This window comes from Hemicordylus capensis, chromosome 1, assembly GCF_027244095.1.
Source record: "Hemicordylus capensis ecotype Gifberg chromosome 1, rHemCap1.1.pri, whole genome shotgun sequence".
Lineage (NCBI taxonomy): Eukaryota > Metazoa > Chordata > Lepidosauria > Squamata > Cordylidae > Hemicordylus > Hemicordylus capensis.
The window spans coordinates 217,067,221-217,092,804 of NC_069657.1; the positions used below are offsets into that span (position 1 = coordinate 217,067,221).

General features: G+C 41.6%; 1 protein-coding gene across 4 annotated transcripts in view; it reads right to left on the reverse strand.

The window, feature by feature from the left end:
* Window positions 1-25,584, reverse strand: part of SF3B1 (splicing factor 3b subunit 1) — a 37,844-nt gene that overhangs the window by 8,574 nt on the left and 3,686 nt on the right. The window contains exons 2-16 of one of the 4 annotated variants that reach the window (XM_053277482.1): window positions 20,694-20,860; window positions 19,808-19,909; window positions 19,051-19,165; window positions 17,180-17,259; window positions 16,470-16,637; window positions 14,824-15,058; window positions 13,773-13,985; window positions 13,167-13,288; window positions 11,997-12,194; window positions 11,806-11,907; window positions 9,576-9,755; window positions 8,933-9,019; window positions 8,248-8,518; window positions 2,120-2,265; window positions 143-289 (exon numbers count right to left, since the gene is read on the reverse strand). In XM_053277482.1, the coding sequence (XP_053133457.1) occupies window positions 143-289; window positions 2,120-2,265; window positions 8,248-8,518; window positions 8,933-9,019; window positions 9,576-9,755; window positions 11,806-11,907; window positions 11,997-12,194; window positions 13,167-13,288; window positions 13,773-13,985; window positions 14,824-15,058; window positions 16,470-16,637; window positions 17,180-17,259; window positions 19,051-19,165; window positions 19,808-19,909; window positions 20,694-20,860 (2,333 nt within the window). Of the gene's footprint in view, window positions 1-142; window positions 290-2,119; window positions 2,266-8,247; window positions 8,519-8,932; window positions 9,020-9,575; window positions 9,756-11,805; window positions 11,908-11,996; window positions 12,195-13,166; window positions 13,289-13,772; window positions 13,986-14,823; window positions 15,059-16,469; window positions 16,638-17,179; window positions 18,984-19,050; window positions 19,166-19,807; window positions 19,910-20,693; window positions 20,861-25,584 lie in introns of those variants that run through there. The other 3 variants (XM_053277491.1, XR_008312157.1, XM_053277501.1) reach the window with 3 other exon arrangements.

The following is a 25,584-nucleotide window of genomic DNA, read 5'->3' on the forward strand; positions in this document are numbered from 1 at the left end:
GGTTTATTTGGATGTTCTGTTTTATAAAACTACAACAATTACTATCTCTTCATACACTCATGCCCTTTCTTTATTTTTCTGCATAGAACCCTTGAAACCGCAAACAACTTGAAATTACAATGTACATTATATATTAACATACCTTCAACACAATCTTTTTCATTTCTTCATCAGGAGACTGAAACTCTCTGATAAGGATCAGCATTACTTCTCTGGTATAGTAGTTGGCATACTCAGCATCCATAAGTGGAATAAGGTACCCAATAGCTTTCAAAAAGGCAGCCAGACCCTATTGACACAAATATTTATTTATTTATTATTTATTATTAAAACTTTTATACCGCCCTTCCAAAAGGCTCAGGGCTGTTTACATTAAAACACCATTAAAATCAATTAATAATTAAACAAAAATTATAAAACATAAAACAATGATTAACAATTAAAAACATCATAAAACAATTAAATAATCAAAACAATTTAAAAACAAGTTTTTAAAAGCTGAGAAAGCCTGGTTGAAGAGATGTGTTTTCAGGTGTTTTCTGAAAATTGCCAGAGATGGGGAGGATCGCATCTCAGCAGGGAGCGCATTCCACAATCTCGGGGCAGCAGCCGAGAAGACCCGTCTCTGTGTAGCCACCAAACGAGTTGGTGGCAACTGGAGACGGACCTCCTCAAGTGACCTCAGCGGCCGGTGGGGCTCATAGCGAAGAAGACGCTCTCTTAAATACCTAGGGCCTAAGCCATTTAGGGCTTGATAAGTTATGACTAGCACTTTGTATTTTGCCCAGAAACCTATTGGCAGCCAGTGTAACTCCATCAACAAGGGGGTTATGTGGCCTCTCCGAGATGACCCAGAGACCAACCTGGCTGCTGCATTCTGAACCAACTGAAGTTTCCGGACTACGTACAAAGGCAGCCCCACGTAAAGCGCATTACAGAAGTCCAGTCTGGAGGTTACCAACAAATGTACCACTGTTTTGAGGTCATTGATCTCGAGAAACGGGCACAGCTGGCACATCAGCCGGAGCTGATAGAAAGCACCCCTGGCCACCGCCTCAACCTGAGAAACCAAGGAGAGACGTTGATCCAGAAGTACTCCCAGACTGCGAACCTGTTCCTTTTGGGGAAGTGTGACCCCGTCTAGAACAGGCAGATCAAAATCGTCTCTAGAGTTCCGACCCCGCGCAATAAGTACCTCCATCTTATCTGGATTCAGCTTCAGTTTATTCTCCCTCATCCAGCCCATTACTGCTTCCAGGCAGGCATTTAGGGAGGATATGCCAGCTCCTGAAGAAGCTGACATGGAGAAGTAGATCTGGGTGTCATCAGCATAGTGGTAACACCCAGCTCCAAATCCCCTGATGATCTCTCCCAGCGGTTTCATGTAGATGTTAAAAAGCATTGGAGAGAGTATGGAGCCGTGAGGAACACCATCCTTAAGCTCAGATTTTGAAGAGCAACGATCTCCAATCGACACCATCTGGAATCTGTCCGAGAGGTAGGAGCGGAACCACTGATAAAACAGTGCCTCCCACCCCCAACCCCCTCAGACGTTCCAGAAGGATACTATGGTCGATAGTATCGAAAGCCGCCTAGAAATCCAAGAGGACCAACAGAGTCACACTTCCTCTGTCCACTACCAATTGGAGATCATCCATCAGGCCGACCAAGGCAGTCTCCACCCCATAGCCCGCATGAAAACCAGTTTGAAATGGGGCTAAATAATCAGTTTCCTCCAAGACCGCCTGGATCTGAGAGGCCACCACCCTCTCAATTACCTTGCCCAGCCATGGGAGATTGGAAACTGGCCTATAATTGCTCAACTCTGAGGGATCTAACGCAGACTTCTTTAGAAGAGGTCTAATAATTGCCTCCTTAAGGCAAGGAGGCATCCTGCCCTCCCTCACAGAAGCATTTATGATTTCTACCAGGCCGCCTACAACAGCCTCCCTGCTAGATAGAACAAGCCATGTTGGACAAGGATCAAGAGGACAAGTGGTAGGCCTCACCGCTCCAAGCAACTTGTCCACATCATCAGGAGTCACAAACTGAAATATGCAATTAATGTGAACATACAAATATCTTATCTTAGAATTGGACAGATGGAGAACTCGCTTACCTTTCCTCTGTGCTGACGTATACCTTTCCACAGAGGCTTTAGAACAGAGTCAAATGATTCTATACCATATGGAGTTGCTGCCTCAGCTAAAGCAGCAATAGCTAAAGCACTGATGGTACGTACTTTCTGCTGTTCATCCACCAGTCCTGAAAAACAAATACATTGCTTATTTTATCTTTAGGAAGCAAACCAGAGGTAAACAAACAGATGCCAAAGCACAATAAAAATAGTATGTTTACAGAAGTTAGCACGCTTATTTTCTATTCCTCCCTAACAGTATGTCTTAGAAGTACCTTTCAAAACACATATTAAAATCTTTCTATAGTTACAAGTCACCAATAGCATCTCATGTTGAGAGTTTAAAATATAATCCAAAGATTGATAAACTCTCATTAAAGATTGACTACAATCTACGCTGAGGGATTAACATCACCATCACACATACAATACACTGATATACTATTTCTGAAGTTGCTTGTATTAGGGATGGACATGAACTTGTCCATGCACTCCCGGGAGATGGATTTCTTTTAAAGGGCCAGAAAGGTGCCCTTACCTCCCCCGCCACATTCCCCCTGCCTGCGCTCTCCCTGAAACTGCTGGCACAGGGCTGTAGCATACCTCCTTGTAGCCACGGTCAGCGTCGTAGCAGAAGTGGCCGCCTTGCAGGGGGAAAGCAGCAGGCGAAGTAAGGGCACCCTCCCTGCCCCTTAAAAGAACCCCCCGCCTCCGAACCGGTTCCAAAGCCGGACTTCCAAACCGGTTCAGCACTCCTAAAAAGGAGCACCGAACTGGTGCATGCACATTCCTAACTTGTAGTACTGACAGCTACAATGCCCACTTAGGAGACGTAGAGGCAAAGCTAATTTGCATGTTGCGACTACACCAAGTTCTTTCCTCCACAGTAAAAACAAGTTGCTCACCTGTAACATGATCTAGTAGAGATCCATCCAGCCTGCGCAGGACCCTCATGGTAGAATGCCACAGCTTGTTGTGGCAACCAAGCCCTGCCTCCACACCCACAGTGTGCTATTTAAAGCCGGGCCGATGTGATGTTCCTCAGTTCTTGGATGACCGCTGTGGATGATCATCCATAGCAGCTGAGTTCATTATTAGAAGAGAATTGCATGCACACTCAGAATGCACACAGTGGAACACTACTGCAGAGGGGTGGTTCGGGAGGGTCTTATGGATGTCGATGGATCTCTACCAGATCATAAGTTACAGGTGAGCAACCGGTTTATCTGGATCGAGGTCCATAAGAATGGGTGTTCAGCTAGCTCTCAATGGAGAATGCAGCAACAGTAGCTATTGTAACACCCATTTAAAGAAGCTTTAAAACGCTTCTCCCAAAGCTCGCATCGGCAGCAGAGTGCACGTCTATGGTGTGATGTTTGATGAAAGCTAACTCAATGGACCAAGTAGCTGCCTTACAGATGCCAGCAAAGGTTACCCCTGATAATTGTGTAGCTGATGACGCATAGGCAGGGATAGAGTGAGCCTTGATTGTTTCAGGTGGTTTCACATGACTTCAGGTCAGCGTAACGAGTCCAACCAACCATCTGGACATTTTCTGTCTGGAAATGCAGGAGCCCTAGCAGGGACCTTGTAAGCTACAAAAAGGTGCTTGATGAACCTAAAGTCCTTAGTACTGTCTAGGGAATATAAAAGAGCCCTGAGCACATACAAAGAGCCGCACGTTCCAAAGATGTAGACGGATCCCTGAAGAATGTAGGGAGAACAATATCTTGGTTAAGGTGGAAGTCAGATACCACCTTGGGAATTAAGTTGGGGTCCATACACATACATTCATGAGGCCCTTCAAGAAAGCTCAACTATCCAGGTGGGTGGGGGGGGGAGAAAGAGTCTTGTCATCACAGCCTGGATATTTGGAGGAGAGTGCCACCATGTACTTTTAGTGACACAGACAAACCTTGTGATTTTAAGATAGTCAAGTAGAGGATTATGTCTTTAGTGGTTGCTTGCTTAGGCTGAAAATCATGCGCTCTGACATATGTTTTAAAATGCAGTCATTTGCCAAAGTAGTTACATCTGGTGGAAGGCTTTCTTCAATTGAGTAGGATCTTACTCAGAAGCTCATTCACCATGTCATCAGACGGAGTGCGAGTGTGTCTGGGTGTAGGACGTGACTGTTGTCTTGTGTCAGGAGATCTAGCTCTTGTGGCAGTCTTTCGTACTGGTTTCCCAATAGTTTGAGTACCTGTGGAAACCATGGTTGCTTTGGCTACCATGGAGCCACTAGACTACATTATGTTGGAGCAGTCAGAAGACACGCTACCATGAGATTGATCAATGGGCATGGTGGGAACATGTACAGGATCTCTCGAGTCCAATCTATCTGGAAGGCATCTCCCAATGACTGCGGGTCATGACCCGTCCTTGTGCAAAAACAAGCGCACTTAAGTGTTTTACAAAGCTGCAAATAGGACTATGGTGGGACATACCTAGTTGTGTTAGAGGGGAGCAATATATTTCATTTTTATCTCCCAAGCATGGTGCTGTTGTTGCAAACATGTGACTCAGATCGTCTGCTAGGACCTTGTCCAGGCCTTTTATGTGGATAGCTATTGGGTAAACCTGATGTCTGATGCACCAGTGCCACAGTTGCAGGCTGAGGGCACAAAGAGTCTGTGACACTGTTCCCCCACTGTCGGTTGATGTAAGCCAGGGCAGTGGTATTGTCTAACTGCATCTGCACGACCTTGCCTTGCAGAAGTGGTGGGAAGGCTTTCATTGCTTGTAAGACAGCCAGCAGTTCCATAAAGCTGATATGAAACTGAGTTTGTTGTGGGTTCCAATTGTCTTGAGTTTGATAGTTCTTGCAGTGGGCACCCCAACCCAGCAGAGATGCGCTCTGTCGTCAACCAGATTGATGGAGTCAAGATTCCGAAAAGGAACCGCCTCTAAAAGATTTTGGCAGTTGGGTCACCATGTAAGGGAGCAAAGTATCTGATCTGGAATTTCCAGAGACATGTGTTGGCTGTCCATGTTTGGGTGTAAAACTGACAGAAAACAAAGTTGTAGTTTGCGCATCTTTAACCGTGCATAAAGCACTACTGTGTTGCAAGACGCCATGAGGCCCAAAATAAGATTGCTCCAATGTAGCTGATGACACATACTGGTTCTAAATGGGACTTTCCCCAATTGACTTAGATCCCCAAGTCTTGGAGGAGATTTGGCCACCACTACAGCCATGCATTTGGTAAATACTCTTGCGATGGTGGAAAGACCAAAGGGCAAGACTTTGTATTGGTGTACTTGTTCTCCTACAGTAAATCTCAGATATTTTCTGTATTGATCTCTTATGCCAATATGAAAATATGTGTCTTTCAGATCCAGAGTTGCAAGCCAATTCTCTGATAAAGAATTCTCTGATAAAGCGGTAGGAACTCTTACAATGCTATCAGGTGAAATTTCCTGCGTAGCGAGGCTGCAGCAGTCATGGAACGAGACTCCAACTCAGCCAGATGCTTTGCCATGCTCAATTGTTGCTGAGTAACTGCAGCCGATTTATCCAAAGTTGGTTGATATTTCCTTTTAAACTCCTCAGGTGACAGGATGTCTAAGTCACCTTGAAGAGCTTCCCACAGGCCATGATTATACTTAGCTATATAGGCCGAATAATTCGCAATTTTAACTGACAGACATGACGTTGAGTACTTCTTTCTCCCTAAAAGATCCAACTTTCTCCCCTTTTTGTCTGCAAGAGTCATGTGACACCGTTCAGATTTCATCAAAGTGGTGCAGTCAATGATCAGTGATTTAAGAGCAGGGTATTTTAACAGGTAGGTATTGTCCTTCTCTTGGATGTGATATAAGCTCTCTAAGCGCTTGGAGGTTGGGGTCAATGTATGAACTATTTCCCAGGCACACTTTGCTGCCCTGGAAATAACTGGGCGAACAAGAAGAGGCACAGGCCGAGATGACTGAGACTTCACCATAAAGTTGTAGACGGGATCGTCTATGCACAAAGCCTCTGCCATTTCCCTAATGTGTTGATGGTAGGCTATCATTACTTCAGTAGGGGAGACATAGTTAGACGGAGGCACATCAGTAGGCGGATCCATAAAATTGTCTGGATCTTCTGTATTTGAATCGAAATAGGAGGCGCCATGATGAACCATAGTGAACCAGCTGGGGAATGTGGAATTTGTGTTTGAGTCTCAATTGTAGACTTCATAGGTGGTGATGGCGTTTGAGTCCCCACAGCCAAGCATGGAGGTTTTGGTGGCGGTGGGGATGTCTGTTGCCGACACCAGAGGGACAGGTAGTGAAGCCACAGTCTGTGTACTTAAAGAAGCTTGCACAACAGGTCTGATTTGCTTGGCAAATCAGGAGCATCTCAACTTGCCAGGGTGTTCACTGACTGAACTTGTGCCAAAGAAACAAGGGGTTGGTAGACGGCAATGGAATTTACTTCCACAGTCGACCATCTTGAAAATCATATGGAAAGCCATGAGAGGAGGCCCACCGTAACAAGTGTTGATCCCACAGTAGAAGGATGTGAGAACCTGCAGGAGTGCCAAGCAGAAGGACCCTCCAAATGACCAGCAGACAAAGTATAAGGTGGCTGGTCAATCGAATTAGTAGTAGCAGACCCTGTTAGTGTAGCCGTGCACAGCTGTGCTTCATCAGCGCTTGTTGGGAGAAAACCCTTGAATGTGGCTGTAGAAGGTGTGCTGGAGGACAAGTCTAGAATCAACAGTCAAGTGCAAGAAATGGAAGGATCCAAACAGGCACCTCTGTCTGAATCCTCTTCATCGGCATCCAACACCAAGGGGAGACCTGCCTTGATGCCGACAACACTGGCGTATGTAGCATTAACATCGCAGTTGGAAACAGTGGGGCGGGTGTCTTCAGCAACAATGGTGCTTCCTGACATAGATCAGGAGGTGTTGAAGGAGCTGAGAAATGAATTGGTGCTGGAGCTGGAGACAGAGATCGAGCCCTCGATGTTGACCGTGTCTGCGTTGAAGGGCAGTTGGCATTGAGAGCTCTTGTGGTGCCCGTGTCTTTTTCCATGTCAAAGATGTCAATGTTGAAGAGCCGGTACCGAAGGTGACCATCGACTTCAAGGCCCGTACACGGTCCAACATTGGCTGTTGTAGACCCAATGGTGATGGCATTCTGTCTTTCTTTAAGCCTATGGTTTTAGACTTCTTCAGCCTGCATGTCAATGGAACCATCTCCAAGGCGGCCCCTTTGGTCGTTGACTTTGAGTGCCTGGAAGCTGAGTCCGCACCCAAAGGTGGCTTTGGGCTGCCTGAAAGCTGTATATGAAGCCGATGGCTTCAACATTTTCGGTATTGATACTGTTTCTGATGGCAATTTCGAGATTGATGTTGATGGGAGGGGCTCGCTTGGAGTTGAGGTACTTATCATATATGGTGGCATGAAGCCTCAGAACCCGATTCTTGCGTGTCTGCTTGGAGAAAGGACAGACTTATCTTGCAAGAGGAAGTGTTGTGCTCCTCACCAAGGCAGGCAAGGCACAAATCATGGAGGTCCTTTGAGGGGAGAGCTTAACATTACAAGCCCTCAGACCTCTTAAAATTCTGTTTTTCCTCAGTTATAATGATATCCGAAAAGCTTTGTCCAAAGTCCGTTCTCAAGATCACACAACGCCAACGTTGTCCGGAAGCCAATCCAAGTAAAAAAACCAAAACAGTCTGGGTTTTTTAAAATAATAGTAATAAAGAAGATCAACTCACAAAGAGACAATTGAAGCACTTTATCCGATGAGGAGCGAGAGACCGAGGTCCGAATGCAACGGTGGTCGGAAAAGAACTGAGGAACATGGCGCCGGCCTGCCTTTAAATAGAACGCGGTGGACGTGGAGGCTCGGTTGCCATGACTAGCTGCGGCATCCTACTAGAAGGGTCTTGCGCAAGTGCAGTACCCATTCTTATGCATCTCAACAGATCTCGATCCAGATCAAGATGTTACCGTTTGTCAATGAAATTCAATTCAAAAGATCAAACTAATCTTTTACTGATACATGCTGATTTAATACTGACTTACTTTCATTCAGTATGTGGTTGATTAATATTCAATGTAAACAAATAATGCCTTCTGATAAAAAAAATTGCTATACATAAGACACATACCATGCTCAATAATTTCAACTAAACTTCTGAGATGAGGTAAAATGGCACAGCCCATAAGAATAGCAATTTGCTGCACAATCTTGATGCCAGTGTGTCTAGCTTGCCAGGACTTCTTGCTCTTACATACAGCTTTCAAGAAGGGCAACAGTGAAGGAATGCCCAGAGCAGAAGCAACAACAGCAAAGGCTCGAGCTGTTGTATTACGAACGTATTCATCCATGTTATCAATATCGGGTCGCATGGTGGAGATCATTGTTGCCAGACCAGCTGCCTGAAAGACAGAAGGAGTCCATGATCTATTACTGCAGGTTTCACACTGAGTTTAACATCTATGTTAAGCATCCTTTGATATAATAGTTGCTTTTCCATGCTAGACTATTACTTCTTGAATGAAACACACACAAACTTTACAGCTGCTAATCTTCAAAGATCCCACTGGTAGCCAGTTTGAACTTGTCATTCACTGCTATCAACGTTATTTTAAAAGTGCTTCTCTTTATATGTATGTGCATGTTTGCTTCATGATTCTGGTGTCCATTTGAAATCATGAAGGGCTATGGACAAGTATGCTCTAGGAATAACTGGATAGGTCTAGTTCAGTGTGTGCTCACACAAAATACCTTCAATTGCATACAACCAATTAACATGTCTGCCATTTGCCTGTAGGCAGTTCATGGTATTTTACCTTAGCCAAGTTGGAAATGATTTCTCTGCCTTCCACTCTGGCGTAGTAGTCTTCATCAATCAGCAGTGGCTCAATAACCACAAGAATCTGCAAGACATTTAAGTAAAGTTAAATACATCATATGCAAGCAAGGCATTCCAGTAATTTTGAGTAGTACAAAACTTGACAACAGTTAATTTAACCTGAAGGTTCCAGGCTTACTAATTCCAGAGAGAGCTCTTCCCTTTGCCCTCCATATTACACCTTTACAATAATTTTCAGTTCTCTGATCTGTAGCCCTGATAAATACAAGTTTTGCAAGTAGAAATTATGTCTATTAATGTAGACATTTCAGCTTGGACTTAAGGACCTAACTAGTTCATTTGAAATTCCAGGGGAATTTTTTTTTTTTTGGCATGACATCACATGTTTAAGGAAGAGGTCTGAACACAAACTATTCAAAAACCATAATGTTTTAAATACTAATTTATGCACAGAATATAAAAATGTTTAGTGCTATGGGTCATCTATAATACTTTACACATGCCATACAAGCATCATGATCTGAATGTACTATGGAGGACTTCTGGTAAAGAAGATTAACTAAAAGGCTTGAATTTTTTAATACACGATCATGAAAGCACTAAATTTCAGTGAAACAAACCTTATGCACGTATGGCCGCACCAAGTCATCCAATTTGTATAAGATTCTATCAATAACTTTGACAAGCAAATGACGTTCTTGATCTTCAAGCGTTGGCGACATCAGCAGGGGTAAAATCTGATTGAACAAAGGGCCTGCTCCAAATTCACGAGCTTTATCAGTAATCTGTCGCAAAGCAGCCTGTGGAAGCAAAAAAACACAGCCATTAAACATAGCCTTTTTCATCCTATGTAGTCAGGGTGCCTGGTTTTAGCCGGTGTACCTGAAGTGAAAAAAGATAGAAAGAAGGGACTGCAACCAAACGAATAAGTGTTCAGAATGCTCCAGATGGCAGGAGCAAATTGAAAGAAGGGAGGAGAAGGAAACAGGCAGAGAGAGAATAAATGAATATGAATGGAAAAAAGGAAAGGGAAGTAAAGGAAAGATGGGGGAAAGAAAAGAAAGCAGAGTGCTTTTCTTTCTATCACTGAGGAAATCTGAGCCCAGCTATAATGTATCTTTAAACCAATTAAGAGTCATCATATCACTGTTCAAGTGCTTATAATCCAAGTTCTATAGCAAACTATGAATGCTTTTTTAAAATCAATGCTTCCTCGTTACCTCCCATTTATTTTGGTCACTCCTTTATTATTGTCCTATGTGTTTCCTTTTAACATAGTAGTTTAACTATTTAACTAATAAATTTATTTTTCTGTTATTTTTTGTATTAAGTTTGTTCTTGAATTATATGCTATTTTATTTTTGAGGGCAAATGTGTAATAAAGAGACCAGGAAAATCATAAAACAGGCAGGACCAAGGAGAAATCTCAATCTCTCTCTCTCTCTCACACACTCACACACAGAACCCCTTAATTAGGGCTAGTTTCCAGAGTAGTTACATCCAAATGCAGCAATTTTCATGTAAATCTGTGTCTACAACATTTAACATGACAGTATGCTTCCAGGGATGAAATATATTGGTAACAATTGTCTTAAAGTTTGTCAAGTATATATTATCTATGTTATAAATTCAAAATGCTTTACTGCTTTGAGCAAGGCCGATTATAAAATGAGCTTATACATAAAGTCACAAATCTTAAGATACGCGAGAACTGTTTATACAACATTAGGTTGGCTTTCATGCCCCTCCTCTCTACTACAGCCACGTGTCCCCAGAAGCTGCTTGAGGGTCAGGGGACCCAACAAGGAGGCACAGGATGATGAACAAGCAACTGCAGTGGGAACTGGTGGAAATTGTGAGAGGCATCTTGGAAGTACAGAAGCCCCTCCTTTTTCCATAGGGGTTACGTTCCGGTCAACTCCTGTGAATGGTGGACCGGCAACATTTGAGTGCTTAACCTAACCACCAAAATGGGGTTACATTCAGCACTTAGGTGGTGCGAGTCGCTGCAACACTTAAAGAGTCCCAGCCACATCTTTCAGCCTCCTTGCACTCCACATGGGAAGCAGGGATGGTGGCCATTTAAATGGCCACTCCACCCGCTGCCCAGCTGGCACTCAGGGAGGCTTAAAGAGGCAATGTGAGTGGCAGAGAGCCTTTTTGCTGCTTCTATAAGCCCAGGAGGTAAAGAGGCAGAAAGAAAGGCACCCAGGCCTTTGCGCCACTTCTTGGCGCAAATGGCTGAGAGCTTTCCTTGCCACCTCTCTAAGCCCCAGAAGGCTTAGCGAAGCAATGAGAAAGACACCTGGTCACTTGTGCCCCTCTTTTAGCCTCCCCACACATTGGTTGGGCAGCTGAGAGTGTGGCCATTTAATGGCCACTCTCCCTGCTTCCCAGGTGGCATGCCAGGAGGCTTAAAGAGGGGCGTGAGTGGCTGGAAATTCAGGAACCATAGGGTAGGAAACGACCCCCGTGATAACTGAAGTGGTATGCAGGCCGGGGCACAGCAACTAGGTGAATCATCGAAGGGAGCATCTGCAGAAAATGAGTGTCTTCTATACTCTGCTTTAGGGTACCTCAGACTTAAAACCAAGAAGAAAAACTATAGCGTTGGACAAACCAGAGACAAAGCTCACTGAAAGTTTGCATGAGAAAAACATAGAAAACATGCTCATCGAAGGGAGCATCTGCAGAAAATGAGTGTCTTCTATACTCTGCTTTAGGGTACCTCAGACTTAAAACCAAGAAGAAAAACTATAGCGTTGGACAAACCAGAGACAAAGCTCACTGAAAGTTTGCATGAGAAAACATAGAAAGGAAATCCACAGCTACGGAAGTAATCTACCTTACCTTTCTCATTGGAGGGGTGCCATTCTTAATCTTCAAAAGCAATTTCATTATTTTTCTCTCTTTCTGTTCCTCTGGACTAAGAGTTGATTCATCAACATCAACCTGCAAACCACACAAGTATACTGATTAACACACATTTACAGCAACTCCCACAAACGGTACTAAATGACAACACATGGTTCAAGTCTCACCAGTAATTTATCAAAGTACTGTATATCATCTGGTTTGAGGAAAGGGAGATTTCCTGAGGGCTGGTCATTGACACTTTTCATGGTCCTATCTTCAGTTTGCATGTGGAATCCAGTCATGCCACCCAGTGGTGTGGGAGTAGCCGTAAGTTTTCGAGCTGGAGTACGAATAGGGACATACCCAGCTGGAGGAGGGAGAACCTAAGGAAAAAGCAAATTGCAGGCAATCTATTTTAGTGGTTGAACAAAAGGGAAATGCTGGTCAGGGTTACGTTCAATCTGTCAGCAAGACATAAAATCGTAGACCGGGGTGGCAACTGGAAGCCTGTCAGCTACTACAATCCTGTCCCCAGAACTTCTTGCCTGAGCACCTTGTAACCAGCAGCTCCACTTCTACAGGACTTGCTTGGAAACCAACACTACAGGGGCCATGTGGAATGTTATTTCCAGGTCAGCTGGCATCAACTCATTGCTTCCAGGGTTCCTTGTAGAGACACCAAGTCTATTACCATAGAAGCCTCATAGGGGTCACAACTGGGAAGCTTGAGTGCTGCCAGTCAACTCAGAAATATATCACATTACTCACATTTAGCTTGGGCTCCACTGCTTCTGGAGGACTGCTGTCAGGGGTGCCTTCCTACTTCTTTTCTGGCTAAACTGCTCCAGAGCGAATGACATTGTGAGGGCCCTGAGTAGCTTTGGACAGAAAGGATCCAGTAAAAAACCAGAGTGAAGGAACTGGCTACTGCCGTTGTAAACCAAGGCCAAGATTAAAAAAAAAAAAAAGCCTTACAGATGCAAGCATATGAGTGTTTTGGAATTATTTTTCGTGAACTTTTGTCCCTCAATACAAATTGAGGGGGGTTTCAGCAGCCATTAAAAAAAGCCAGGTATTTTTAACCAGCATAACAATGTCTATGTGCTACAAAAGAGTGCTAATTTTCAACTATCTCCACTTCCTTCTGTACCTCTCAAAAACGTTCCCCAATGTCTAAAGGATACTGCAATATCTTAAAGTGACAGACATTCCTTTCAAACATTGCACATTCTATGCAACACATTAATTTTATTGTTATCTATTTTAAAAAAGGGTAGCAGTGTGTGTACACATTTATGTTTAGAAAGCACTGAACTGCTAATACTGCATTTGATGGCTTAAGGTTTATTACTTACCCTGTATCCCTCAGGAAACATAGCATCCAGTTCTTCATCAGAAAGAGGCCTGTTTCTCTCATCTATTTCTCTCTCCCATCGCCAGGCTTGGAGCTGTTCAGGAGTCATACTCATTATGTGACCTACAGTGGAATCGACAGAAGATGATATTGCTTTCTACATTAAAGGCAGTCCTTACGCAAGAGCAAAAACTATCTTCAGGTAAGAGACAGATTCTTTTTATACACCATTAACTTCCTAATTCCAGATATCTGAACTGGCAGACAAAATTGTGAGACCCTCTTAAAAAAAATTTTTTTTAATTTTGTACTGTATTTTATATTTTTTCCTTGTGTTGCAATTTCATGTGTTATGTCTTTTTATTTGATGTTTTAATGCTATGTTGTGAGCTGCCCAGAGAACAATTTGTCACGGTGCAGCTAACGAAGTAGTTTATTAAAAGGCATGTTGTCTAGGACGAATTTGTCACAAAAGTTGTACGGTAATTAAAATGAAAGAAACAGATATAGACTCCAATTCTAGACATGCATACATGGAAGTAGATGTATTGAAACAAGTAGAATTTACTTTCAAATCTACATGATTAGGACTGGTTGTTAAACATACCTGGTGTGGGAGTTGCCATATTCATAGCTGGAGTACCAATTGGTGTTTTGCCAGGTGTTAGAACAGGAGTGCTCCCACCCATTTGGCTTGCAGGTGTTTCATCCCAACGTGATTTTCTTTTGCTTGCTCCTGGGGTTGGCGTCTCACCAATGGAATCGCCACCTCTATCAGTACGGGGAGTTTCAGCCCAACCACTCCCATGTCCAGGTGTATCTAGAAAGCAAAATTCAATCATTTCAAACTAAATTCAATGCACAATCCCATTCCATCATCAACCTTTATTACAACCAATTGGCCCACAATGTGAATACAATAAACAAAAAGGAGCATTGCCAAACAGCATGTTAATAAATTACATACAGAGAACCAAATGACACTATTGTATAAATGAATGTAGAACAGAACAATTTATATATAATTTAAACACACTGGTTACAGAGGGAGTAACATAAAGAGTAATCTTGTTAACCTGCTTGTTCAAACCTAAGTAATATTAGACCTCAGCCCAGCCACCTCCCACTTGGAAAGCAGTTGTCACCTAGTTCAAACAGCCAATTCTGCTACTGTTTTGAGAGTGATAGCCTAAAATCCATGCGCCAGCAGTTAACGAACATAAAATTCAATTGATCTTCCAGGTAGTGAAGCAATTAAAGAGGAGCAATAAGTTGTTTGTGGCAATCTCTATTAAATACAGTGCAGTAATACAAGATCTACTGATTCAGTATGATATTCTCTGCACATACAGAGGGGAAACATTTGCTTTGGCTAGAGCAAATAGTCTGTGGCAATGTGTTAGAAACCACCACAATAAGCAGTGTTAAAAGGTAGAGGGCAAACATGAGAATGTAGCATTAGCCAAATTGTAACATTTTTATTTTTGCCCAGTGATGCACTCAGGTTTTCAGGGTAGAAACTCTACAACTTTTATTTCATTATTTTCAAAGCATCATGTCAGAAAATGTTAGATGTTATCCAGAAGCAGAAGCAATAGACACTGCAGATGCCCATGACTTAAAAGAACATCTAAATCCATTTTAAAAGAAAAGTTTACCTCTTTCTGTTTTGGGAGTCTCATCCCATCTATTTTTCCGTGCACTGGAAGTTGCTCCTCCATGGCCAGGTGTTGCATGGCCAGGTGTATCACGCCCAGGTGTTGCAGCTCCTGCTGGTGTATGACTGGGAGTTGGATCCCATATTTTAGATCCAGGGGTTGCTCCAGGTGTCTCACTACCCTTTGCACGACCAGGAGTTTCATCCCATCGCAGAGACGGAGTATGTCCAGGGGTCTGAATAAGACAAAAAGCAATGTTACTTTTCTCTGCAGCAAAATACTTGGATCACTCACTAACATTAAAACCACAATAACTATGTTCAGTCAAGAACAACAAGCTTTGATGCAGACAGCATTTTTATTTTTTATTTCAAATATCAGTAGGTACCATTGCCTTAATAACGCTACTACTTTGATCTATGCCAAGTTAAAGCACTGTGTGTGCCTGAGAAATTCCAAGACAAGACTTATCCTGGTGCTCAATTCAGTGAGGTTGCTATAAATTTTCCAACAATTATTTCCATGTGGATGTGGATTACAAGACACTTTCATGTCTAGACAAAGCAGCACATGAAAAGAAATAGTAGACATTTTCCATTTCTAAGTCTTAAGAATGTAGCACAAGGTCCTTTGGGGACAGGGATCCATCTTATTTATTTATTATTTCTCTGTGCAAACCGCCCTGAGCCATTTTTTGAAGGGCAGCATAGAAATGAATAGATAGATAGGTCCCGAAGACTGTTGCTGCTGCAGTAGACAGGAACACAACTGAGGTTCTCCTCCCACCAGAAAGGTGAAAGCTTTGACTGACAAGGCCCTGCTGTGGGAAAAGTGGGAGGAGTAAATTGTCACAAGACATCCTCCTCTATTATGGGAGGAAAACAGGCTTAGTTTCAAGTAAGTTATGATCCAGAGCTTTGCAAACAGCTCCCACTATTGGCTACAGCAGGCACTGCTCTGTAAGCTCACAGAGCTCTTATTCCTTTGGTAATGAAAAGTCCTGGATAGCACCCAGGAACAATGTGCAAGCTACACCTTGCCCATATGCTCCTTCCTACTTAAGCCCCCAGAGTTCCCTGTAAAAGCTGCTGCTGGGGTCAGGGGACCTTTAGCAATGGCATGGGATGCAGCAGTGGTGGTGGGATGCTGGAAAAAGGGGGAATATCTGGCAACTAAAAAGGGAGCTGTGTCTCCACTAACAGTTCCTGCTCTCTCCCTTTTATGCATTGCATACCATGCTGTTACCAAATATCCCCCGAATATGAAAAGCAGCTTTTGCCCCCCCCACCCCAAGTTTCAGTATGAAAGAGGGGGTAGGGAAGGTGCTTTGTGACAGTGAACATTATATCAGTGGCACACTCTAGATGCTAGTAGTTTGCTGAGTTTCCTTCCCTATTTCACAGCTTTGTATTTGAAGGCCAAGAAGCTCATGACAGATGGCTAGAGGATCATTCAACCACAGAATATTTGGTAGAATCCGAGACAGCATAATAATTCAAAAAGCTATTCAGTTGATGAAATTAAATGAGAGAGAATGAAGAGTGCTAAGTGACAAGCAACAGCACAAGGGCAAGACTTGTGAGAACACAGCAGGGAAGATTCATGACAATGGCATGAGACAAGCAGCCACAATCCTATCACTTTACCTCAGCTTGATCCCAGCTAGATAATTTCTTCGGTGTGGCACCAGGAGTCTGGTCAGCAGTCTGATCCCAACGCCGTTTGCGTTTTGATGGTGGCTGGGATGCAGCACCATTGACAGCTTTAAGTTCGCCAGCCTTAGCCTTTTCTGCCAGCTGCTGCCTAATTTCCCTCTGTTCGAGAAACAGAACCAGATTAGTAATGTAGTCCTTTGATACAGTCAGTTAAAATAATTCCACATCTGAGCTAACTGCATTCTAAAGCCTTCTGAACACTATTTTAATCTTTTTGTTTTGATAATTTGTTTTTTAAAAATAGGTTATTCCACAATGGTATTTCCCTTCAAATTCATGATTGACTGCTATATTTTCAAATTTTTGATGAACATTACCAAATAGCAATGCTAAGATTTTTTGGCAAAAATAGTACAGCCAGAACAATCAAGGCCTTGCAGGATACTTACTGCACTGTGAATTGGAGAACTGGGAATACTATGTGCAAATCATCCCACTGACTATGCCGAAGAACTCTACAATTAAATGCTTTCTTCCTAAAAATGTGTTTTACTTGCCAATTAGATTTAATTTCTATTTCAAATTAATGGAATTCAACAGTCAATGCTTACTTAGATAATCATACTGTGACACATATCCTACCCTAAGAGCATCAGTTGACATGAATGAATATTGAAAGTTAGATTACAATTTTAACTAACCTCTTCTTTTGTTAAATGCTGTTCACGCATAACATCCATATATGTTCTGGCATTCATTTTAGGATCAGGTGTCTTCCCTCCTGCAGAAGAGAACAGCAACAGGACAGAAGCATAATAAGTATGGCAGATGCAGAAAAGCTGGCTTTTAAAACTGCCCTGCTCTAGTATTATTTTATGCCAAAATCAATTAATTTTACTTTTTCATTGAATTTTTAAAAAGATTACATGTATCTTACGTTTATTCACTTTGCTGATCAATTTAACCTGTTTGAACACAAACATAACTACAACAGTTTAACACAAATATATTTTTAAAGGAGATAAGAATGATAAAATGACAGCACAGTTAAGAGTCTTCAGAAGTGATGGGTTCCTGGGTTGCTAATCCGGAATACGTACACTTTCGTGCCTTTGTCTCCATCAGCAGTTCTGACTTCAAGCAGCAGAATAGAAGCCTAGAAAATTATCTCTTTACCATTAGTAACACTTTGGAAAGATATTTATAATCAACACATTACCTTGTTCAAGCTGATAAAGCCTACGTTATCTGACTATGAACTACTGTAAACCTAGACCATGACTCAAAACTATTTTATAATTAAGACCAGCTTAAATGTTTGACGAATCTGGACAACCGTTCCCAGATACTTATTTTATGGTGGCATGTTAAAGGGCTTCACCTTAAGAGCACCCAGTTTCTCCCCCCACTGCTTCTGAAGGTACAATTACTATTGTGAGCTGATTGTACTAAGTTATAGTTACCATAAAGATACTCACAGGCAAAAGATCTTTTTCACATCATAAAAATATACTAATCTGAAGCCTGAATTTATTCTTACTTTAAATAATTTTACAGAAGCCCAGTTATATAGTAACAAACTCATCAAGGAAGCACAGTTCTTAATGAATGTGCAGATTTGCTATACAGGTAGTATAGCATTATTATTTAGGACAAATAAAATTCTTAATACATTTTCTATGCTGAAGATCATTGCCCAATTGGCAGTGTCATTCTGACACTAGCTTTGATAGGACTTTCCTTTGGTATACTTTTTCACCATTATCTACACAGGATGTGTTGAACTGCACCCTTAAGAATGCAGACAGGACTGGCATATAGCAGTACTGCTGTAGGAAAGAAATTAAGGACAGTTAGTATGGGCCTGTGAATTCTGACAATACATGTTTATATCAATGACAGTAAGCAAGTAAAATCCATATCCCTATTAATCCATGCAGGCTGAAATGCTAATTTACAAAAACCTGCAACCAATTATAAATTTTAACCAACAGGTGCCCTAAGGTTACTTGTCAAGCTGACTCACCTGAGGAAAGCTTCCACCAGGCCCACTACTGCCCCTTGCACTGACCTATATTCTAAAATCATCAGAACAGACTTGAACTACTATCAAAGCTTCTTAATGCTACTTTGCTTCACTTAGCTCAACTTCCTAAATCAGAATTTGAGAATCAACTGCTCTGGTTTGCCACTTAGCATTTTAAAAGCAGTAATTCTTTATGTTTCTAACGGTGGACTGAAAGCTTCCAGTAAGCTGGAAGATTCTTGAGCACTAAATATACAAGTTGCTCAAAGTATAGTATACATAACCCAAAGCAATAAGAAAAGAGAAACCTTTAACCCTTTGTGTTTCTATGGCAATGGCTCATTATTTTCTTGTCCTTCTACCTGGAAAGAAAATTTGCATTATAAAAGATGAACAAAATGGCAAACTATGATTTCAACCAACTCTTTAACTATATAAACTAAAAATGCCTGAATTTATAAGCATGCCAAAAGAAATCAAAGGGCTAAAGACAATTCAAGGGAGCAAAAACTGGTAAAATCCAGTGAAAAAGTGAAAATAAGTTACCATCTGCAAAAGGATCAAGACGCTCAGGGGAAATTATCATCATCCGCCTGCGATTTTTGTATTCATCTTCCCGATCTGCAATCTTTTGTGGACGATGTTCAGCAAATGGGTCATACTAAAAGCCAGAAAAACAAAATATTATCTTGCTACCAAACATATAAAAAAGGTATATCTTGCTAAGTTTTTTTTGGACAACTTTTTTTCTTTACTTAAACTAGTCATTATAAATGGTCACAATACTTTGATATAATCAATCAATATGTGTGGCTAATCTTTATATTCTCTGCAACTGTTTAGTGATTTTCAAATACTGTATTCCACCAAAAAATGAATTTACCTTTTAAAAATAAGGCAAAAACAACCACAGTTCCACACTTAAGGAACACTTCAAACAGAACACTCAGTTTTAATTTAATGTGCAGCATTCACAGCAGATATAGATCACTCAAAGCTTGCTACTATGTTCGAAAACAACTTTTCACTGTTACCTACACAAGCTATATTAAACTGTACCCTTAAAATGCAATCCAAATTGTAAGTAACTAGCTCACAAGTAAGCTTGCTTATTTTTTAAGCAAGCAATTAAAATTGCATACAGTGTTGGGTTTTAAAATATTAAAGCCAGGGTTATTTTGCAACAGACTATATACCGCACAATGTTATCTCTCTAGTACAATGCTCAAAGAATATGCCCAATTTCCCACTCCAAAATGAGAATATTAAGCAGCATTCTATTAATATACACTAAAAAATTCACCTGTTCAGTTGACTGTGGTATGTCATTAAGCAATGCCACTGGTGCATGGTATCCAGGTTTCTTCTGGCCAAGCAAGCTGGTAGAAGAGTAGTCATCATCATCCTAGCACAAAAGAAGATTATTAATCAACATTTTCTGATCTATTATTTGTCTTTATTTACATTGTTATATGACAATTCTCAACATTCTGCGAATCAAGACTTAGCTATCTTTAGCGGAAATGTAAATTCTGGATGCCTTTAATTTTTAAAAATCCAGTTCTGACAGGATATTGAATACATAAGCAAAGATCTGGGATCTGAGAAACTAGAGGAAAAGTAACCAGTGAATGGTAGGCAGAAAAGCTGACACAGCAACAACATTTCATGCAGCAAGCTGTAAGTATATTGTGCAACCCTAAAGAATTTTCTCCATTGATTCATGGAAACATCATAAATGAATACAAACTCATCAGTATCTTTCAACTGTGGTGAGCTCTCCTTTAAGCAGTGCACAATTTCAGTGCTACCAAAGAAGTCACCAATACCAGATGACAAGGCATAAGGTTTCAATGCTGAAAATAAGGTGAACAAAATCTAGCCCTCACCCGGATAACCAGTGATAACAGCAGCAGAGGAAGGACACTGGTGCTTTCTCTCCCACATCAGCATAAGCACTGATTGCAGCACCTTCACTGAGTTCCATAAGAATCAGCAGAAGCCATTCATTTTTATAAAAAACAAAACCAAAAATACAGCCCATCATATTGAGAGGCCCCTTGCTAGTAATCAAGAGAATTCCAATCCTAACCTTTTCCAAATATATACTTGTTAGGATGTCATTTTTAAGAACATCTGCTGACCAATATAATAGGCGTTTTAACAGTTCACCAAAAAGTTGCACTTACATCTTCTAGTTCAGTTGCTGCAATTGAAGTTACATATCCTGCAAATCTACTATCACTTCCACCATAGATCTCCTGATCATAGTATCCAGTAGAATCAAGGCCCACTCCTTGTGCTTCATCAAGGGCAGCTTTTTTGCCTTGAATTTCTCGAATCTGTGCTTCAATATCTGTGAGAGAAACATTTATGAGCAAAATAAAATTTTAAAAGGAACCAAAATGATCAGAGGACTGAAACATTACTGTACAAGTAATGACTACAACATTTAGGGCTTTCAGTTTTAAAAAAGTGACTAAGGGAGACATGATAGAGCAGGCATCCCCAAACTACGGCCCTCCAGATGTTGCTGAACTACAACTCCCAGCATACCCAGCCACAAAAAATTGTGTCTAGGGATGCTGGGAGTTGTAGTTCAGCAACATCTGGAGGGCCGCAGTTTGGGGATGCCTGTGATAGAGGGATTGATGTTTGTTATGTTGACTTCTATTGCTATAGACCACCTTAAGAAATTTCAGCTGAAAAAACAACATAGAAATACTAGCAGTAACAAATGACTCTGCTATCCACCAGATGGCAATTGTTTAAAGACAAATTTCACTTCACTACTCATTATACTCAATCAATCACCTTTATTTCGGTCAGACCAGCATAAGAGCAATGAAAACATAACATGACAAGGGACATACTAAAAGCCTAGAGGTGAGTGACAATACAGGCATATGGTAAGGTGAAATGAAACTGTTATGGAACTATAAAAATCAGAAGTAAAAGTAAAATTTAAATTAAGACCTGTCTTATACAAAAAGCAGGACAGCAAGCTAAGTAATCAGTGGCCCAAAAGGGCTCTGATTTGAAGCCTGCAATTAAAGGTATTTAAAAATAGTTTAAAGAATATACTTTAAAAAGTGATTAAAATGTTTATAAACGATACAGGACTGTGGGAAAGCTAAGACTGCAGATTATATGAGAAGTCGTGTGGTGCTATGGCTGGGTTGTATCGTTTCAGCCTGCGGACCCTCTAGGCAGGACTCTGAAGCTGTCAGGGCCCCACGGATTCTACCTGCTGCAGCGCAGAATTTTGCAGTGTTGTGTGCGATGGGCGGTTCTTCATCTGAGAGCAGCCGTAAGGTGTAGAATTTGCTTGAACAACCAGGATACTTAAACAGTGTTGGCAAAATAAGCTTGGTGTGACTATGGGTTTATTATACTCAAAGGCCGGGATTCAGAACACCACTACTAGTCCAGCATGCATGCTTTTAAAATACCTCTTAAATAAGCTGATAAGAGGGAGGCAGTTGACGTCCTAACCAGTGTTTAGAGGTCATTCTGGTTAGGATGGGGACAAAAAAACCTACACCCACAAACCACTTAATGGAGATGAAACAGAGGTGCTTTGGGTCTGTACAAGTGATAATCTGAGTGGTGAGATAAATCTGGTCGTGTTACATCCAAGAGCAAGTCTGCAGTTTGAGGGCTCTCCTGGATCCAATGCTGTCCCTGGAAGCTTAGGTGGTGGTGATGGTTTCCAGGAGTGCCTTTTACCAGTTTCAGCTAGTACACTAGCTGCAACCCTACCTGGAGAAATGAGTTTGGCTATCCTGCACTGGTTACATCCAGACTGGATTCATGCAATATGCTCTATATGGGGCTGTGTTTGAAGATGATTCAAAAACTTCAACTGGTTCAGAATGCTGCGGCAAGGGTACTTGTGGCACTAGTTTACAAGGGTTACATCTATCCTGTCGCAGCTTCACTGGTTGCTAGTTTGCTTCCGAGCCAGATTCAAAGTGGTGGTTCTCAGCTTGAAAACCCTACCTGGCTTGAACCAGAGTATGTCAGACCACATTGATTCATTCCTGCCAAAGTCCTTCGCCCATCATCACAGGCCTTCCTCTCAAATCCTTCCTCATCCAACACAGATCCAGTTAAAAGGAACCAGGGAAGCCCTACTAACTTGGCAAAGAGGCACCTTTTAACGTGGTGATTCTCTTTATTTAGCAGAGGGAGAGCAACTGGCCCTATCCAACCCTAGCACAGCATCCCTCCAGTGGCTGTTGCTGGTGTCTATCTTGTGTTTCTTTTAGATTGTGAGCCCTTTGGGGACAGGGTTCCATCTTATTTGTTCTCTGTGTAAACCGCCCTGAGCCATTTTTGAAAGGGCGGTATAGAAATCAATCGGATGGATGGATGGACGGACAGGAACTTTTCAGTAGCTTCCCTGCATGGGGAATAGCTCCCAGAGATTTGCCAATCTCCCTCCCTGATGAGTTTCAAAAGAGCTTGAAATCCCACCTTTTCTGAAAGCTGGTTTAAATCTGGCTTAGTTTGAATCCATTTTAGTCTTTATTGCTTATAATTTGTCGGTATTTGCTTTTATTGTAAGCCACGCAGAACAGCAGTATGGTGGAGAAGGCAATACATATTTTTATTATTTTATTTTATTATTATTATTTTACATTTATATCCCGCTCTTCCTCCAAGGAGCCCAGAGCAGTGTACTACATACTTGAGTTTCTCTTTCACAACAACCCTGTGAAGTAGGTTAGGCCGAGAGAAAAGTGACTGGCCCAGAGTCACCCAGCTAGTTTTATGGCTGAATGGGGATTTGAACTCGGGTCTCCCCAGTCCTAGTCCAGCACTCTAACCACTACACCACGCTCCTTTAATAAATACAGTTCAACTTGTGTGTCTCAAACCAGATACTTCCACACTGCAAATACAAAAATATGCATTTCAAAAGCAGACCAACATGATATGGTGTTTGCAGTTCTACAAACAAGTTAAAAAGCCACTTGATCGGCCACTCTTTTACAAAGAGTAATAAGTTGTCCTAATAAAAACTAATCAGCCTACTTTCCTTTCACAATCTCTACAACTGGACCAAATTTGGTTCAAATCGAGGTCCACAAGTTAGATTTCTTGCACCTCAAATGTTCATGCATCCGCCATCTTGAATTGGTTTGGATGACATCGTCACAATCTATGCCGCTGAGGTGGCCCTACAGCTGTAGCAAATTTGGTTAAAATTGGTTAAGCGGTTTACAAGTTAGCCCACTTGTGCCTCAAAAATTGACACTTCCGCCATCTTGAATCCGTGTGGATAACATCACTACAAACTATGCCACTGCTGGTGTCCCTCTGTGTCACTTTCTGCAACTGTACCCGATTTGGTTCAAATGGGTTAGGGAGTCCACAAATTAGCCCTCTTGCACCTCAGATGTTCACATGGTCGCCATTTTGAATTGGAGTGGATGACATCATCACACATGCCATTAGGGCATCCCTATGTGTCCCTAAAGCTTTAGGAAACTTGGTTCAAATCGGTTAAGCAGTTCACAAGCTAGCCCACTTGCACCTCAAAGGTTTACGTGACTGCCATCTTGAATCTGTGTCGATGACATCTTCACGAACTGCACCGTTGAGGTATCCCTATAACTCTACCCAATTTGGTTCATATTTGTCCAGATGTTGTGAAGTTGATAGCGGGGGGACACACGGATACACACACAAACAGAATGTCAGATAATCTCATTAGTCTACTGGAAAGTAGGCTAAAAAAGCCATTCGAGCAGTGTTCCCTCTAAGGCGTGCATGTGTGCGCGCACTCACACGGTTTTTGATGTCTGCTTAGTTAGTTTTAGATCCCGCTCAGGTTGAATCAGGAAGGCCTCATTGTGAATGCATGTACACACACACTGCCTTGATACTGCCGCTCAGAACAAAACTCATTCCGTACACAGATGAAAAAAATTAGAGAACACTGCACTCAAGCCTTTGGACATACCTAATAACTTTCTGAATTCCAGCAACTGTCAACACCATACCACATCCAAAAATACTTTTGCAATTCTTAGTTTCAAAAGCAGACTGCTATCCTGTTCAAGGAGTTGATGTCTTGAAAACACACTTTCAAAACATCCTTCAATGGATTAAACAAGCTGCAGGTTTTTGTATTCTGGATACAGACAAATTGTCAATACAGCAACAGCAATATAACTTTTGGATCATCAACTATTTTAAAAGGTAGCTTTGCTATGGTCAAACACAAAGTAAACTGCAGGTGAGAGCTACATGAAAACAAACAGAACTTATGCCAATAGGGCGCACTGAGTGCCAAGTCTTAATTAGTAGCAAGCACAAAATCCTTGCATCTGCGCTACAGCTACTAACAGAACTGAACTGGATATCATAATGGTGACAACTTGGAACACTGACAACCAAATCCAGCTAAGGGTTGTGTGCGCACATGTGCCTAGTTCTGGATAGAAATGGTGTGTACAAATCAGTACTGGGCATGCAATCTCCCACTAACAGCTTTTTGAAAAACTCTGAAACAACCTTGGGGAGGGAGGGGAGTAGTAAGGGAATGGATTCAGTCCCTCCCAAACAATCAGCTGGAAGAACTACAGTTCTATCCTTTGTGTGTGATGTTTTTGTACTTTTTTATGTGAATCTTATTCTAACCCAGGATTTATACTGACACTGGAATGATGAAAAACATGCCTATAATTTGTGACTTGAGGAATTCTGGAGACAATACAATTATGTAAATGCTTGTCAACAAACTGTATATTTGACAGTAATGAATACGTTGATTCAAAGCTGGCTATTGATTCTAACACTACAATGAATACAAATATGAAATTACAGTGATGGCAATTTTACAACAAATAAAAATGATTTGTTTCTGTTAAATAGTTCTGTAATAAGCCACTACAATAGGATAACCATTTAAATATAACCTATCAAACCACCTTACACATCAGTCCTTGTTCACTTTTTCTTCTGGACCTGATAATGGCTCTTATGGTCCTAAATGCAGTTTAACTCGCCCACTTTATCAAGAGGACCCTACAACACACACAGCACCTACTCACTAATCATCTCTACCAC